The sequence below is a fragment of the Python bivittatus genome, unplaced genomic scaffold, assembly GCF_059951505.1.
Source record: "Python bivittatus isolate LINGU-HERP-01145 unplaced genomic scaffold, Pbiv_v1 ctg000480_np1212, whole genome shotgun sequence".
In the NCBI taxonomy this organism is placed as follows: Eukaryota; Metazoa; Chordata; class Lepidosauria; order Squamata; family Pythonidae; genus Python; species Python bivittatus.
This window is the reverse complement of record NW_028277075.1, coordinates 65353908-65367838: the sequence shown is the minus strand read 5'-3', so window position 1 is coordinate 65367838 and position 13931 is coordinate 65353908. Positions and strand designations below refer to the sequence as shown.

The 13931-nt window shown below is 38.1% G+C and overlaps 1 protein-coding gene across 1 annotated transcript in view; it reads left to right on the top strand.

Moving 5' to 3' along the window:
- Positions 1-13931, top strand: part of LRRC56 (leucine rich repeat containing 56) — a 67452-nt gene that overhangs the window by 51269 nt on the left and 2252 nt on the right. The window contains exons 8-13 of the mRNA XM_088146112.1: positions 2364-2541; positions 8807-9004; positions 9666-9730; positions 10393-10523; positions 11693-11895; positions 12760-13117. Of these exons, the coding sequence (XP_088002238.1) occupies positions 2364-2541; positions 8807-9004; positions 9666-9730; positions 10393-10523; positions 11693-11895; positions 12760-13117 (1133 nt within the window). The remainder of the gene's footprint in view (positions 1-2363; positions 2542-8806; positions 9005-9665; positions 9731-10392; positions 10524-11692; positions 11896-12759; positions 13118-13931) is intronic.

Below are 13931 nucleotides of genomic sequence, written 5' to 3'. Positions count from 1 at the left end.
GATGAAAATTATGTCTGGACAATTACAATGAAATATGACCTTCCTTTATTGAAACCATTGTGTTAAACTTAACACACACATACATACATGCATACATTGTTGTATTGCTTTCTTCTTTGGGTTTCTTTCTTTTCTCTTATTTTTTTCTAAGATGTTAAATTAAGCTATTCCCTCCCACTTTTTGTGTTTGAGTTCATATGCCTATTCACTATAAAATAAACAATCTGGGTTCCATATTCTACCTTTCTTACGTGTAACCAATACTTGGCTCTTTTCACCCAATTTCATTTCTGACTTATGAGGTCCATACTTTGGAAAGTCTAATAATTGTAATTGTCACTGGATTTTGAGTTGGGTTTTTATCCATTTTTATTGTTAGTATTGTTTTTCTTATTAATAGAAAACTATTTCCTGACCTGGTACCATCCAGGTGTTTGGAATTACAATTTCCACACAGAATCATAGAGTTGAAAGGGACCTTAGATGTCATCTAGTCCAACCCCTACTCAGTGCATGATCCACTTTTCTGATCACTGGCTTGAAATCAGAGGAAGTGTTAGTTAAAACCATCTGAGAACACTAGATTACAGAAGGCATTTTTAGGCATTGGGAAATGAAAGGGACCTCAAACGTGTCTACAGTAGTCTGAGCATCTGCTGATTGAGGAAATCTGCTCTACAACTTTTAAGATTGGTGTCTACCAGCTTCTCTTTGGACACTTCCAAAGAAAGGGAGTCTGTCACCGTCTATTTATATTTCAGTGCTTAATCAAGATCCCTCTTTTAATTTGAAATAATTGCTCTATGTCCTTTTATCTGAAATAAATACAGTATACTTTGCTTAATTAGCTAAATGTGATTCTTACAAAGAAAAGGGCTTGTTTCTATAGCTTCAGCCCCTTCACTAGATTTGTCACTCTTTGGACATTTTCGCATTCACCCATTTCACATTTTTGCACAGCTAGTCCCCTCAGAAAGTTAAGTGAAATGTAGAATAGAAGTATCTTGATGAATAAAAATCATCTTGCCTGCTTCTGGCTTTTGCTGGAAAGCTGGATAGCAGCTCTAGGGACCGGAAACTATAAAAAAAAACAAGAGAAAGAAAGATATATTGCATGTTTATTTAAAGTATTTTATAGTCTTTTTAGCTTTTTAGCATGGTATCCAGCTAGTTACGATTAAAAAATAATTATTATAAACAAACAAGATTAAAAATAATACTGACCTCCTCTGGTTCAGTATAAGCAATAACGGAGGAAAATTTTGAAGAAAGTGCTTTCTTCAATTCTCCAGATGCTCACTCTTTGCGTATATCTTGGCTGAAGCACAACAGGGGAGCTGGACTTTGTAAGAGGGAGCCTCTATTGTTTATCATACTAGGGATAAGAGGAGACATATAAACTGTCCTTTATTGCTGAACAAATGTTAATGTAAGAAAACGGTACAAAGGGAAAATTGTAAAAGGAACCTGCCACACTTTAGATCAGGGATAGGTGTACTTCAAGAGGTAAAAAGATTACCTCTTTTTTTAAAAAAATAGAATTCTGAGGACTAGCAAAATAATTGCTAGGAAGGACAGAAAAGGAGGATGGAATGAGTTCAGTACCACAGTAACCAGAATAGTCTTTGTACAGACAATCCACTACTGGTCATTAGATCTGTTTCATCTAATATTAGGGCCAAATTCTGGGTAATAATAATAGTCACAGAATGGCAATTGTATGGCTGTTTTGTTTCTTTGTCAGTAAACAATAGTTGTGGCTAAAGGCAATCTGCAGAATCTCAAGATTAATCAGGTCCCTGTAGCAGCTAATTTGGCTTTTTAAAAGATACGCATTTTCCTTGTGGTCATTGCCAGACAATTGGGAGGCAGAAACCCAAACCAGTCTGGATGATAAATGACAGAGGCATCTGGTAGCAGACACTATCTTATCTAAGTGTGTTAATTGGAAGATAAGGCAAATTTAACAGTAATATATTATGTGGTGAAGATGGAATAAAAGAAGCAGTAGGGTGGAGTAAAAATCTGACAGAGAAGGAAAGGAGATATTAAAAAGTTGACATAAATTGCACAGACAGCTTCACCATATTCCAAAAGCAATTTGTTTAATAGTATCTAAATACTGATGATTAAATAAGTGAGTTGAAATTTAATATATTTACATGGGTTACATATTTAGTGCATCTGTAACTAAATCGAGCTTGGTTTTGTTCATGATGATCACAAAAAGTGCTAATCTTACAAGAAGTTTAAATATTGCTACGTTTATAGTTATTTTCCAACTTTACCTGTTTCTCCGAGTGTTTCCTACAAGTGTAATCAAAATAACTGAAGGCATTCTTTTCTCTGGGGTTTTTTTCTAGGACCCAGATTATAATTACAGAGCTGAAGTGAAAAAACTGATTCCTCATTTAAAATGTTTGGATGAAATACCAGCAAATCAAACAGTTATTCCTTTCCCATGCAAAATGAATAAGGACTGGCTTATTGTCAAGGAATCAATCAAAGAAGGAAGTTTAATTGAGGAGGCTTCAGGTTCAGGTGTGCTAAATTATTTTGTAAGACTTTGTTTTAATAGCAATAAGATTTTAAGAGGAAAGAATATCTGTACATACATGCAGAAACTGATTATCAATACTAAGAATGGGAAATATTTATTTATTTGTCACATATGGCAGCCCATCTCACAAAAAGTGACTCTGGGTGGCATACAATAAAAAATAAATATCATTTGGTTGAGTAGAGAAAGGAGTACAGTATAGGGTAAAGCTAAATGCAGTAGCAATAGAACTGTATTTTTAGATACAGGTAGTCCCCAGGTTAAAAATGCCCAGTTTACAGATGACCCATAGTTAAGAACTGATCCTATTGTAGCAAGATTCAAGTTAAATACACAGTGATTTAAATGCACAATGGTTCGAGTTAATTACACAATACTACTTATACAGTATTATACAATAATACTGTTCCTACTCACATAAAAATATGACTTAAGGATAGACCTTGGGAACGGAACTTGTTCTTAAACTGGGGACTACCTGTACTGAAATGTAAACTATGCAAAAAAAAAAAAAAAAAAAACCCAACATGTAAACCCAAATGGATATCTTGGAATATGGATACCTCCAGGCCATTCTGTTATAAGTATCACAGGGAAAAATCCCATTAATTTTATATTTTTCAGGGGAAAATGCCAAAGTAGTGTTGGACTTGGACCAGACTAGGTTCAGGTTGCCCTTCAATCATGAAGCTCACAGGGCATTTTTCAGCCAGAATCTGTTTCTCAGCCCATTGCATCTTATAGAATTATTGTTGTGTTAGGAAAGATGCCCATATAAGCTATCTTGAGCTGTCAGAGAAAAGATGTGCTATAAATGCAATAAATTTGCATAAATTGAGCCTTGGGTGGCATGTTACTGGACACGGAAGTAAGGATTGTCTGACCGTAGGCAATTAAAAATAATACATTATAACTATATGTGAAATAAAACACAGATAAAAATTCAAATATACTGTATATTATACTCATGGATAAGCCCATCTGCGGATAAGCTGACCCTTCAATTTTTAACCAAAATACCGTGAAAAATGCACCACCCACAGATTTTTCATGGTATTTTGGTTAAAAATTGAAGGGTCATCTTATCCACAGATGGGAAATACAGGTACTTTTAAAAAGTATTACCATATATACTCGTGGATAAGCCAAACCTGATTTTGTTTATTTTGCCACCTAAAATTCTTGCCTTATCCCTGAGTATATGCAGTACACTTGCTGTTACAAAAACGTTCAGGGAGCTTTTAAAGAGAAAAAATCACTGACCTTTCTATGTTTTCTAACAAATTATTTTTCCCCAAATTCAAAGTAGGAATTTTCCTGTAGGACTAGGGTAGAACAGATTTGCTTTTTCATAGAATGATTAGTATAGGTAGTCCTCATTTAGCAACCATAGTTGGGACTGGCAACTTGGTCATTAAATGAAGTAGTCACTGAGTGAAACAGCAACTATGCTTACTATCTTATTCAGCTTTCCTTTGCTTTAGAGACCTGTGAAGAAATTTTTCGGGTGAGAAATTTAATAAATAAAATAAAATAAAAAATAAAATAAAATAAAATGCAAGGGTTGGTCACAAAGTTACTTTTTCATCACCATTGTAACTGCAAATGGTCACTAAATGAGGCAGTCGCTAAATGAGGACTACTTGTATGACCATACCCTGTCTTCCTCTTTTGCTAAGAGCAGCCTCGGCCACCAGTCTCCTCAGGACACTGGTCTTGTGTGCTGTGGTGAGATCTCACCCATTCCCAAACCATGTGGCTTCCCATTAATCTGATTTCAATAATAATTTCAACTTTTTTTCTTTTCAATCTGCTCTCCTCAGATTGAAGATTCTTGAGTCTGAGACACTTCTTCCTTCGAAATCTGCTGATTTCCTGTTGGTGCTACCACCACCACCTCAGCTGCTTATATTTGATTTTTCCTCAAACCAGCCATAAGCTGATGGGTAGCACATCTTTTAAATTCAGCTGCTCCTTGGATCTTAGCATCTTGAATCAGCTTCTTCATAGGCTGATTAAGTTTAATAAGAAACCAGTGCCTACTCAGTCTTTACTATCCGGGACATCTTCTCATTGGATAAACCATTTTAGATTTTTCAAATTTGCTTTCAGGACAGAGTGCAAATTGTTTCAGGGGTTATATTCAGTTCATCTGCTCCTCATATGGATTAACACTTGGAACTAACCATAACATTCTTGCCCGCTGCGTCTTAACAAACACAGAGAGTAAAAATCTATACAGTAATATAATATTTTATTATACAGTAATATAATAAAAATGTACTGTATATGTAATCATTAACCAAATAATTGCTCACCAGGACCGAAATATCTACTGTCCTTTCAAGTGGAGATGTGGAAGTGATGGGAAGATACCGAACTCTTTTTCAGCTTGCTACTTTTTTCCTCAATATCCCCACGTTCTTTCGTGTACATTTTGCTAATTTGAGGCTGAAGGTTGGGAGCAACAGACAGGGCAATGTTTCAGCATCTCTCAAAATGCCTTCTCATTTCACTACTGTTCAGTTCAAACTTGTTTTAGAAGACATGGGTCTGTTACCACCATTGTTTCTTGTTCTCGCTGAAGACCATCTTGAGGTGGCTTTTGACCTGTAACAGAATATTTTATAGCAGTAGCCTCCTAATGAGGACTGTTGTAACCCTTTGATTAAATTGCTTATAATGAATCCTGATCTTGTGCTATTCTTTTTGAGGAAAATGTTCTTGTTCTTTTACTAATAAGTTCTGTAGATCTTAAGTAGGACTGTGTGTGACAGGGACAATCTGTTTTGTTTTGAACTTAGAAAAAAAATAATCCCACCTGGAATGCTTTACAGAATGTTTTGAATTGGCTTCATTCTGGCAGAGCAAAACCTGAATCAGCTTGAGGGTTCCATTGGAACAGAATCAAAATGTTCTGGGATGCTTTGGTTTTCACCCAAAAGCCACAAAAGTGGGTGGGATAGCAGTCCACACATAATACTACTGGCCAACCAATTTGTAGAAAGATTGGCAATATGGAATGTGCGGGCAAACATATAAGCACCCAGATCAGAGACAACTGTAACATAACAAAGAACTCCTTGTTCCTATCCTGTTAGATCTCGCATACTGTATAGGAAGGACAAAAAGCGAATCTGTCATCAGCATTCTTCAATTAGCGGGTAGTTAGCATGTCCCGTCCCACCTTCCTAGCCTAACTGGCACCAAGCACACTTTCACTTCCAATCTTAAACTATAGGGTTTCTTTAAATGCTTCCAAATATCTGGTGGATTGTGGCTAATGGTGGCTGCAAAAAAGGCCCTAGTGCGATGTGACTCCATGAATAGCATTTCTGAACATTAAAACAGCAAGACCACAGACACCATGCCACCTGCAACACTGTTTTTGCCAGCAATACAACCATTTAAATAAATGCGCTAACAGCCCATTAGCAAAACACAACCAATGCTCTACGTACAAATAAGCAACCAGACAGACATAGGGAATCAGTTTCTTAAACCCACCCTGACGTGTATACATCCAAACCTGAGCAAACAAATATAGAGATTTATTTGCAAGCAGCCAGATATAGCCATGGAAAGCATTTGAAAAGAGTGCTTCACAAAGCACACTTTTTGAAACTTTAAGCAGCCACATGTTCCAGAAGACTTTGGGCAGTTGCTTTGATGACTTTCACCAACTATCTCCATTTGCCTGTATGTGCATAGCTGCTTTGCTGACAGACTTCATGGAAGTATTGTCTGAATGCCTAAATGAGGGGCAGATGGGTAAGGGACCTTTTGAAATAGCTCCACTAAACCTTTTAGAGGATGTGGCTGTTTTAATGCTTCAAGGAAGGGTGCTTGGCCCATGCCAATGCACTTTGTAGAGCATCCCTTTTGAATGCTTTGGACCTCCCTACTTGCCAGCAGCACCAGCAGCAATCTAGTTGCAGAGCTCTGACAGCAGTTCTGATCATCTCTCAGCTACAGCAGAGCTGATCCAGAATAGTTCTTCAATGAGCACTGTGCTCTGCTTATATCCCTGCTCTTTTTCTCCTATTCCCCAGTGCTCCATTCCCCCCCTCCCAAATATTACCCCTTCCAGGCTGAGGAAATAGTAATTGCTATAGTTGTAAAGAAGGGCATTAAAAACAATAAGGCAAGACACAAGACAAAAATCCAGTCAAGCTGCCTAGAATAGCACAGCAGTCAAAAGAGTGCCACTCAAAACAATATATTTTGTTCTGCATTTGAAATAAAGTGCTTGAAACGCATGTGCTTTTATTGTGTGGACTGTTTTTTGCCCCACTGATTTTAAAACACTTCATGCTTGAACCATTTTGCACTCCTCATTTGAGTTAAGTTAAGGAGACAGTAGGGCTGTGAAACTCTTTATTTTGGTTTAAAATATCAATGCTGATACAGCAATAGATACATTTAGCTGATGCTATAACATAGATATCCACCTTCTGCTTATCCACAGAGCCTACCTATCATGGCATGAAGACATCCCATGTCTTACAATTTGCTGAAAACATGTCCTCACAATGGAGTTTTCATGTCGTAGGCAATCTGCCCACTGCTCAGGGAGGCTGAAGCTGGTCCAAGACATTCCGGCATTCAAATACTGTAGTGTTTTCCCTGGGAAAATCTGAAACAAACCATGGTGCATGGAGGAGGTGGTGTAAGGTGGCACGGGTGGGGGTGGCTATCTGCTTGACTACCATTGTCCCCTTTCATCCAATCCTTGGGCTTGGCACCTGTTCTGCTGTGCTGTTTTGGCTATAAGGGAGAGCAGAACCCTGGCTTCTGATACCATTGCCAGGTTAGTCACCCATGGATTCCTAGAGTGTTGGAAGACCTGAAATTGACCAGCCCATACCTGGCTTAAGGCATCTAAGTGAAAATGTAATTGAATTCCTTTTCCAGTACAGCAGTTGCTGTTCTCAGGGAAGTCCTGGCTCCTCAGTTCCTCTCCTCACGGAATGTTCCTTTAAAAAGTTCAGTCCACCATTGATTGTAACCTGGTACAGATAGGGTTTCAACATAGACAAACATTTTTTTTCTCTACTACCCTTCTGGATGATCAGAACTATATGTATATCATAATTTAATATCAGAATCAATAAAGTGATTTCTCAAACTCTGGCTCTTTAGCAGTACTTAGCAGCGGCTCCGTCTTGGCTGCACAAATCCAAATTACCACCAGATGGCAGCCAAAAGAGGGGGAAAAAAGCTCTTTGCTGCCACTGAATGGTTAATTGGTTAAGAGGTCAGTCATTTTGGAGAAACTATGACGATGTTCTGAAAGCACCCCATAACCGAACACCTTTCTCTCACAGACACACAAAAACCCCAGCCTTGAACTTTGGCTCCAAAAATATTTATATAGCACCTACATCTGGATTGCACAAATGGAGGCAATCACTACCTGGCAGTTAAGAGAGAACTCTTTGCTGCCATCTATTGGTTGTTAGGTTGATAAGTTAACAGTCCTGTCGGGGGAGCAATAGGAAAAGGATTGATCAGATGAAAGGCCAGACTTTACAGCACCATCCCAACATGCCTCCTCTAAGGTGATCCGTGGCAGCTTTTCCTGTAGTAGGTGACATTCAAATTTCAGGCAGGGAAAATTGCAAGTTATTGCCCTTACAGTGCCTTGTGGAGAAGCAGTACAGATAGCAGTACAGCACAGTCCCCATTCTGGTAGCAAAGGCAACTGTGGGGACAATGTGATTTATGCTGACATGGTTTCCTCCCAGCTCAAGGACACAGAGGAAAGCACAGCAATACAGTTCAGATATGAGCCCCTTATTTAACATTCAAGATATCGCTTATATGCATATGTGTGCATGTTTTTCTGTTTTTAAAATCCTTATATTGCAAGGGTCTTTATGAATGATTGCACTCTCTATTGCATTCTGACCTGAATAATCACTGACACAAAAATTGTGATTAGTAAATGGCACAGCGTTCAGCCTTTAGAACAGAATTCCTGATGTTGGTTTACAGACAAGTTTCTTTTGCATTGAACCTAACTTTTGATGTAGTCATGAATGAATCCATATGAATGAATCCATATAGTTTTCTTGGCAACAGTAACAGAAATATTTTGCCACTACTTTCTAGTGGGAATGTTACTTTACTTTAGGGAAATGTCATTTATTTTCTGTGCTTCTCTCAACTGGACACTTACAGCATATTCATGCTACAGTATCGTTTTATCATTCTTCTCCTGACCCCTACCCTTCTTCGGTTTAGATTCTCAGTTAGGACTCCTAACAAGAAGGCTGGGCTCTGCTCTACGGCCTGCTTCAACTCACTTTTTGCTAGGTTCCAGACCTCAGGCTGTCCAGAGATCTCCTAGTGCCCATTTGCTTTCTGGTTGTAGCACTCTCCTGGAATCCACCATCTGTGATGAGATATTGCCTGAAGATGATTCAAGTGACTTGACCCATGGTAATGAAACACCTTGTGCTCTTCTTGACCATTTCCTATTCTCAAACCTCTCCTTAACAGAACATGTGGAAGCAAGCAAGTAAGAATGGAACTTTCTTTCTCCTATAAAAATGTTTGGACAATATGTGCATTTATGGTGCTTGTGGTAAATGTATTTACATGAATATTTCCATAAGCTTACTTTTGCAGAAATCTTTCTGTAAATGAAATTGGGAAATATACACATATGTTAAAGAGAGTGATTCAGTTTTATGTTAGTATTAGAGATTACTTTCAATCAAGTAATCTCTGCAGTGTGGTTGGCTGTTCTCAGACCTTTCGCTGCACAGATAATGAAACTGCTGTCTAAGAGTTACTATTTTTCCAAAGTCAAGTTAGCTATCATGCTTTCTTAAGCTGAGTGAGGAAAAGTATTCTTGAGCATTTTGCCCATTCCTACTAACCCCACCTCAGCTCACAAATGTGCTTTTTCTGTGGTTTAGAGTAATAATTGACCAAAACAGAAAGTTGATTCATTTTTTTCTAAATACCTGTTTCTAAATATGGAGAAAGCATAACTGCATATAAGCCTGTATATGAAGTTTTGGTGAAGACAAGAGTTTTTTAAGCATATGAAATAGTAAATTAGGAAAAAACCCTCCCCTTTTTATTTTTTTGTCAGGTGTCAGCAGAGTTATATGTGGGAACCCCATCAAAGCTCTTCATGCACGAAGACAAAAATTAGGTGTAAGTTTCTTTCAAAAGGACTTTCTTGAAGGGAGGTAAGGGAAGGTTAGAAGAGGGCTGTGATGTGAATCCTAAGAATAAGTTTATGGGAGCTACCAAATTCTATAGATTTAAGTGAACTTTTAAAAAACCACTATCAAAATAAGCCATTAAAAGTTTAGTACATATTTGCATAGTCTGCTTCTAGAGCTGAAAAGCCCATATAAAGTTTTCTGCTGCTTGTTAGTATATGTTGCTAGTTATATTATCAACCTTTTATTTTTTAGTTTTGATTGTGATGGGTTTCTGGCAAACCTCTTCATTCACCATGGAGATTCATGCTTGTGAAAGTAAAATGGGGAAGCTGTTAGGGACATTTCAAAGGAAGGAACAGATCTGATGTAGAGAAAAGCACACCTAAGCCTTCACCAGGAGACAAACAACAGATGGAGTTGGGTTGCAACATAGCCTGATCTTGTATATTTGCTTTGCAGTAGTACGTCAGACTGCCCCTCTTACCTCCAGTCACTGTGGCACAACAGCAGGTTCCTGTTGGTACAATAAGCATTGGCCATGATGGGGTGATTATGAGAGAAATTAAGATTTAAAAGATAATCCCTAGCAAAATTGAAAATTTTCAGTGAATGCAGATATATTTTGATATAATTCCTCTAATATTGTAGTCTTCAGTAACAAACCTGTTCCAGCCACTGTGTCATCTGGCAGAGCATACTTATGACTTTGAAGAAACTGGCAGTGCAAATGGGAAAGACATCTTTGCTGAGCTGAAAGTCTTGCAAGAGCATCATTACCAGTAAGAGCCAAAATTTAGTCCATTATTAAGCAGGAGTTTTTAGAGTTTACCAGATGAGGCTCCCAAGATAAATCAGCAAGTGAATGTAATCTCCATTTGATGATAAACTGGTTGCATTGTGTCACACTATAAACCCTGCGGAAAGACAAACATTAGGAATGTTTTGATAGGGAAGTGTTTATACTGCATTTTCCTATTTCATTCAAAATATACACACATTTTCAGGGTGAAAGCTGTGAAAGTCCTGGGCCATGAAAAGTCTGTCCTTTAGGGAGTATTCTAGGTTATCACATAGGAAAAAATAAGTCTAGCTTTTCTCTTGTTTCCATTGTAATGAACATGTCAGCCATCTTGTGGCCATGCTCAGTAATTGCCATTCATATTCCCTTCTATTTTCATTCAGCATTTTAAAGTTTACGAACAAAACAAGAGAAGGAGGAGAAATCAAATAAAAATTGTTAAGAGTTTCTAGATAGATAGTTGTCTATCCAAAAATAAAGAGATACGCTTCAGTTAATGCTTTTGCTGATTTTTCGCTTTTAAGCCAATGCCCTTCCTCTGTTGGTGGTAGAATACAGTCAACAGTTTAATTAATTGGAAAAGAAAATTCATGATAATTATGAGTCTGCATATCATGGTCTGTCTAATGTCATAGCCCTCAGTCATGCTCACCACAAGGAATTACTGTGCCAGCATCAGTAGTTACAAAATAAGAAACAAAAACAAATAATTAGGATTTTAGGGCTAGTTTGCATAAGAAGAATAAGTGGGGAAAGCCTATTGCCCGTACCTGATCTGTCAAGTTAGGAGAAAGACAAAAACAATGCTCCCAGAAATAAGTCCTGAAGTTTTTTTGTGGCATTTTTTTTCTCAAGAGAGACTTGCTAAAGACTGAATTTGATCATCTTCCTGAAAGTGCTGTAACATTTGGGTTTGGGATTTTTTTTTTAAAGCATGGGGCAAAGTTCATAACAGAAAGCATTACCGTGGATTTTTTTTCTTTGCTTATGGTAGTTATTTTAGTTTAAAGGTATATAACACGTAATATATGTTGTATATGGTAAGTGTACATAAATATCTGGTAAATACTGATGTATAATTTTAATGTGCAGTATGTTATAAAATTTGGGCAGGATGAACATTTAATTAAATAGGTAAATCTCTGGCAGGCATTTGCAAGCTCTCCAAAGGGAGAAATCTCCCCAGCTGCTGAAAATAACACATAGTGATGAGGAGGGGGAAGAGGAGGAAGAAGGCTGCAGTCTGAGTGACAGCTGTGATGAAGATCTCAAAGAAGCCATTCAGAAGGACATCACACAAATTACCTCATCAGATGCTTCTTGTTGTCCCCATCTTTCTCAGGTGTCATCAGGTATAGAACTAATAGGGCAAAATTGAGTGCCATTTTATATAATACTTAAAGTGTGGTATCCTTAAAACAAGCAGATGCTGATGAAAAGGAGAAGGTGCTCTTAGCTCACTGTGTAGGAGGCCTCTAGAAAAATAGGTATGGAATTTATAGTGTGTTAGAAACATTAGCAGCAGCTTCTCCAGCTCTCCTGCCTCACTACAGGTATTGATCTGCATCTGGTGGAAGGCAAATAGTTTAGACCTGTACAGGTGTAACGAAAAGATTTAACAGGCAAGCCACAGAGATAAGTCACCCCTTTTCATTGTTGTGTAAACTCAGCTGCTGTAGTTCATGGTTTGCAATTGTTAGTTAAATGGCTTAGCACGGTGCACAAACCCTGTTAAGGAAAAGAACTGTGAGATACACTGAGAATCTGTACACTAGAACTTGGTATAACTCCTTTAATCACAGTAGAATTACATAGAAATGTATTCACTCTAATTCTAGCCTAGGAAGAGTTCTGCTTAGCACCTGCTAAAAATGTGGCAGAAGCTATTCAGTAGAAATTCTGAAGAACTGCTGTTCATAGAACTGCAAATTTATAGGTATCCCCTGTTATTAAGTTATATAAAATATTCAGATAGGATACACACACACACGTGTGTGTATATTATATTATATTACTATATGTATTCTACTGAAATTGAGAGCTCTGTATAAAATTGTCAGTTCTTTAGAATGTTGGAATTATACTTAAAGATGGGAATTCAGGCCATTCTTCCATCCTGGTAAGTTCCTCTTCTAGAACCCAGCAACATTTTGAAAGCCTTTTGGATGAAATATTTTGCTGCTAGATTGGTGGTGTGCTTTCCTCTTGTGTTTCAGATTCGTCCCATATCCTTGCCAATGCGTTACCGAGCATTGTAAAGCGCAGTCTCCAACCCTCTCCTCCAAAATGTCCTTCACCTGCATCCATAGGTGTGACAGCTGGACTTGTGAGAGCTAGACACCTGAAAATACCCAATTCAAAAAAAGCAGATCTTCTAAAGCTACAGTCTCCATTAGCTGGGAACAGGGATGCCATGCAGCATATGGTTGAAAGGACTGCTGTTCTGAATCTTCACCGAAAACCAGATGCATCATCTAATGCAGCACTCTTCACACAAAGGCAAAGGACTTGTGGCAGCAAACAGATTAGAAGACCCATTTCAGGACCAGCAGCTTTTGGAGCAACAAATAGCAGGTTTGGCTACTTACCTCAAAGTTGCATGAAATAAAGGCTGATTCATACTTATCATATTGGGCCAATTTAGGTATATTTGAGCTTGTTTAAGCCACTAGCCTAATACTGTCACATAATGGTCAAAATCTATTGACATAGTTTTAATTTGGGGCAATGTTATTTGATTTATATTCATTCCTCCGGGAGCTCAAGGTGACACACAGCACTCCCTCCTCTCTTTTTCCCCCACAGCAGCCCTATAAGGTAGGTTTGGCTAAGAAATAATAACTGGCCCAAAGTGGCCAAATGAGAATGCCTAGTGTTTGATGGTCAAAACGGACAGGTGCCTAGGCTTGAGGGTTGATTTGAACCTGAGATACCCCAGTCCTAGTCCAAAACATTAATCATTAACACACACAGATTTCTAAATTAAGTTGCAAGCCAAGTTGATTTTCTCTTGCTGGAAGTGTTGCTGTTGCTACCTGCTATCCCTTAGTCCTCCATCCATTGACAGAGATAGAAGTTGCCTTTTCTCGCTTCTGCAGCTGTGAGACATAGCTGGGGCAGGGAAGTGAGCATTTTTTCCACCCTTATCCATTGAGCTCTGGGAGGCAGGATGTGCAACTTCCAATAGCCGTTGCTCGTCTTTGAATAGATGCCAGTTGGTCTCTGTTCACATGCTCCCATAGTAGGTGTTCTGGCAAACTTGTTCACTATAGAACGTGACCCTGTTGAAGTTTTAATTTCTGGGGTTTTAGAAGGGAGTGATATATTCTTTCTGATACCTAGTTTGATTTAAGCTATGCCTAAGTACAGCAGAATTTAAAAACATTTG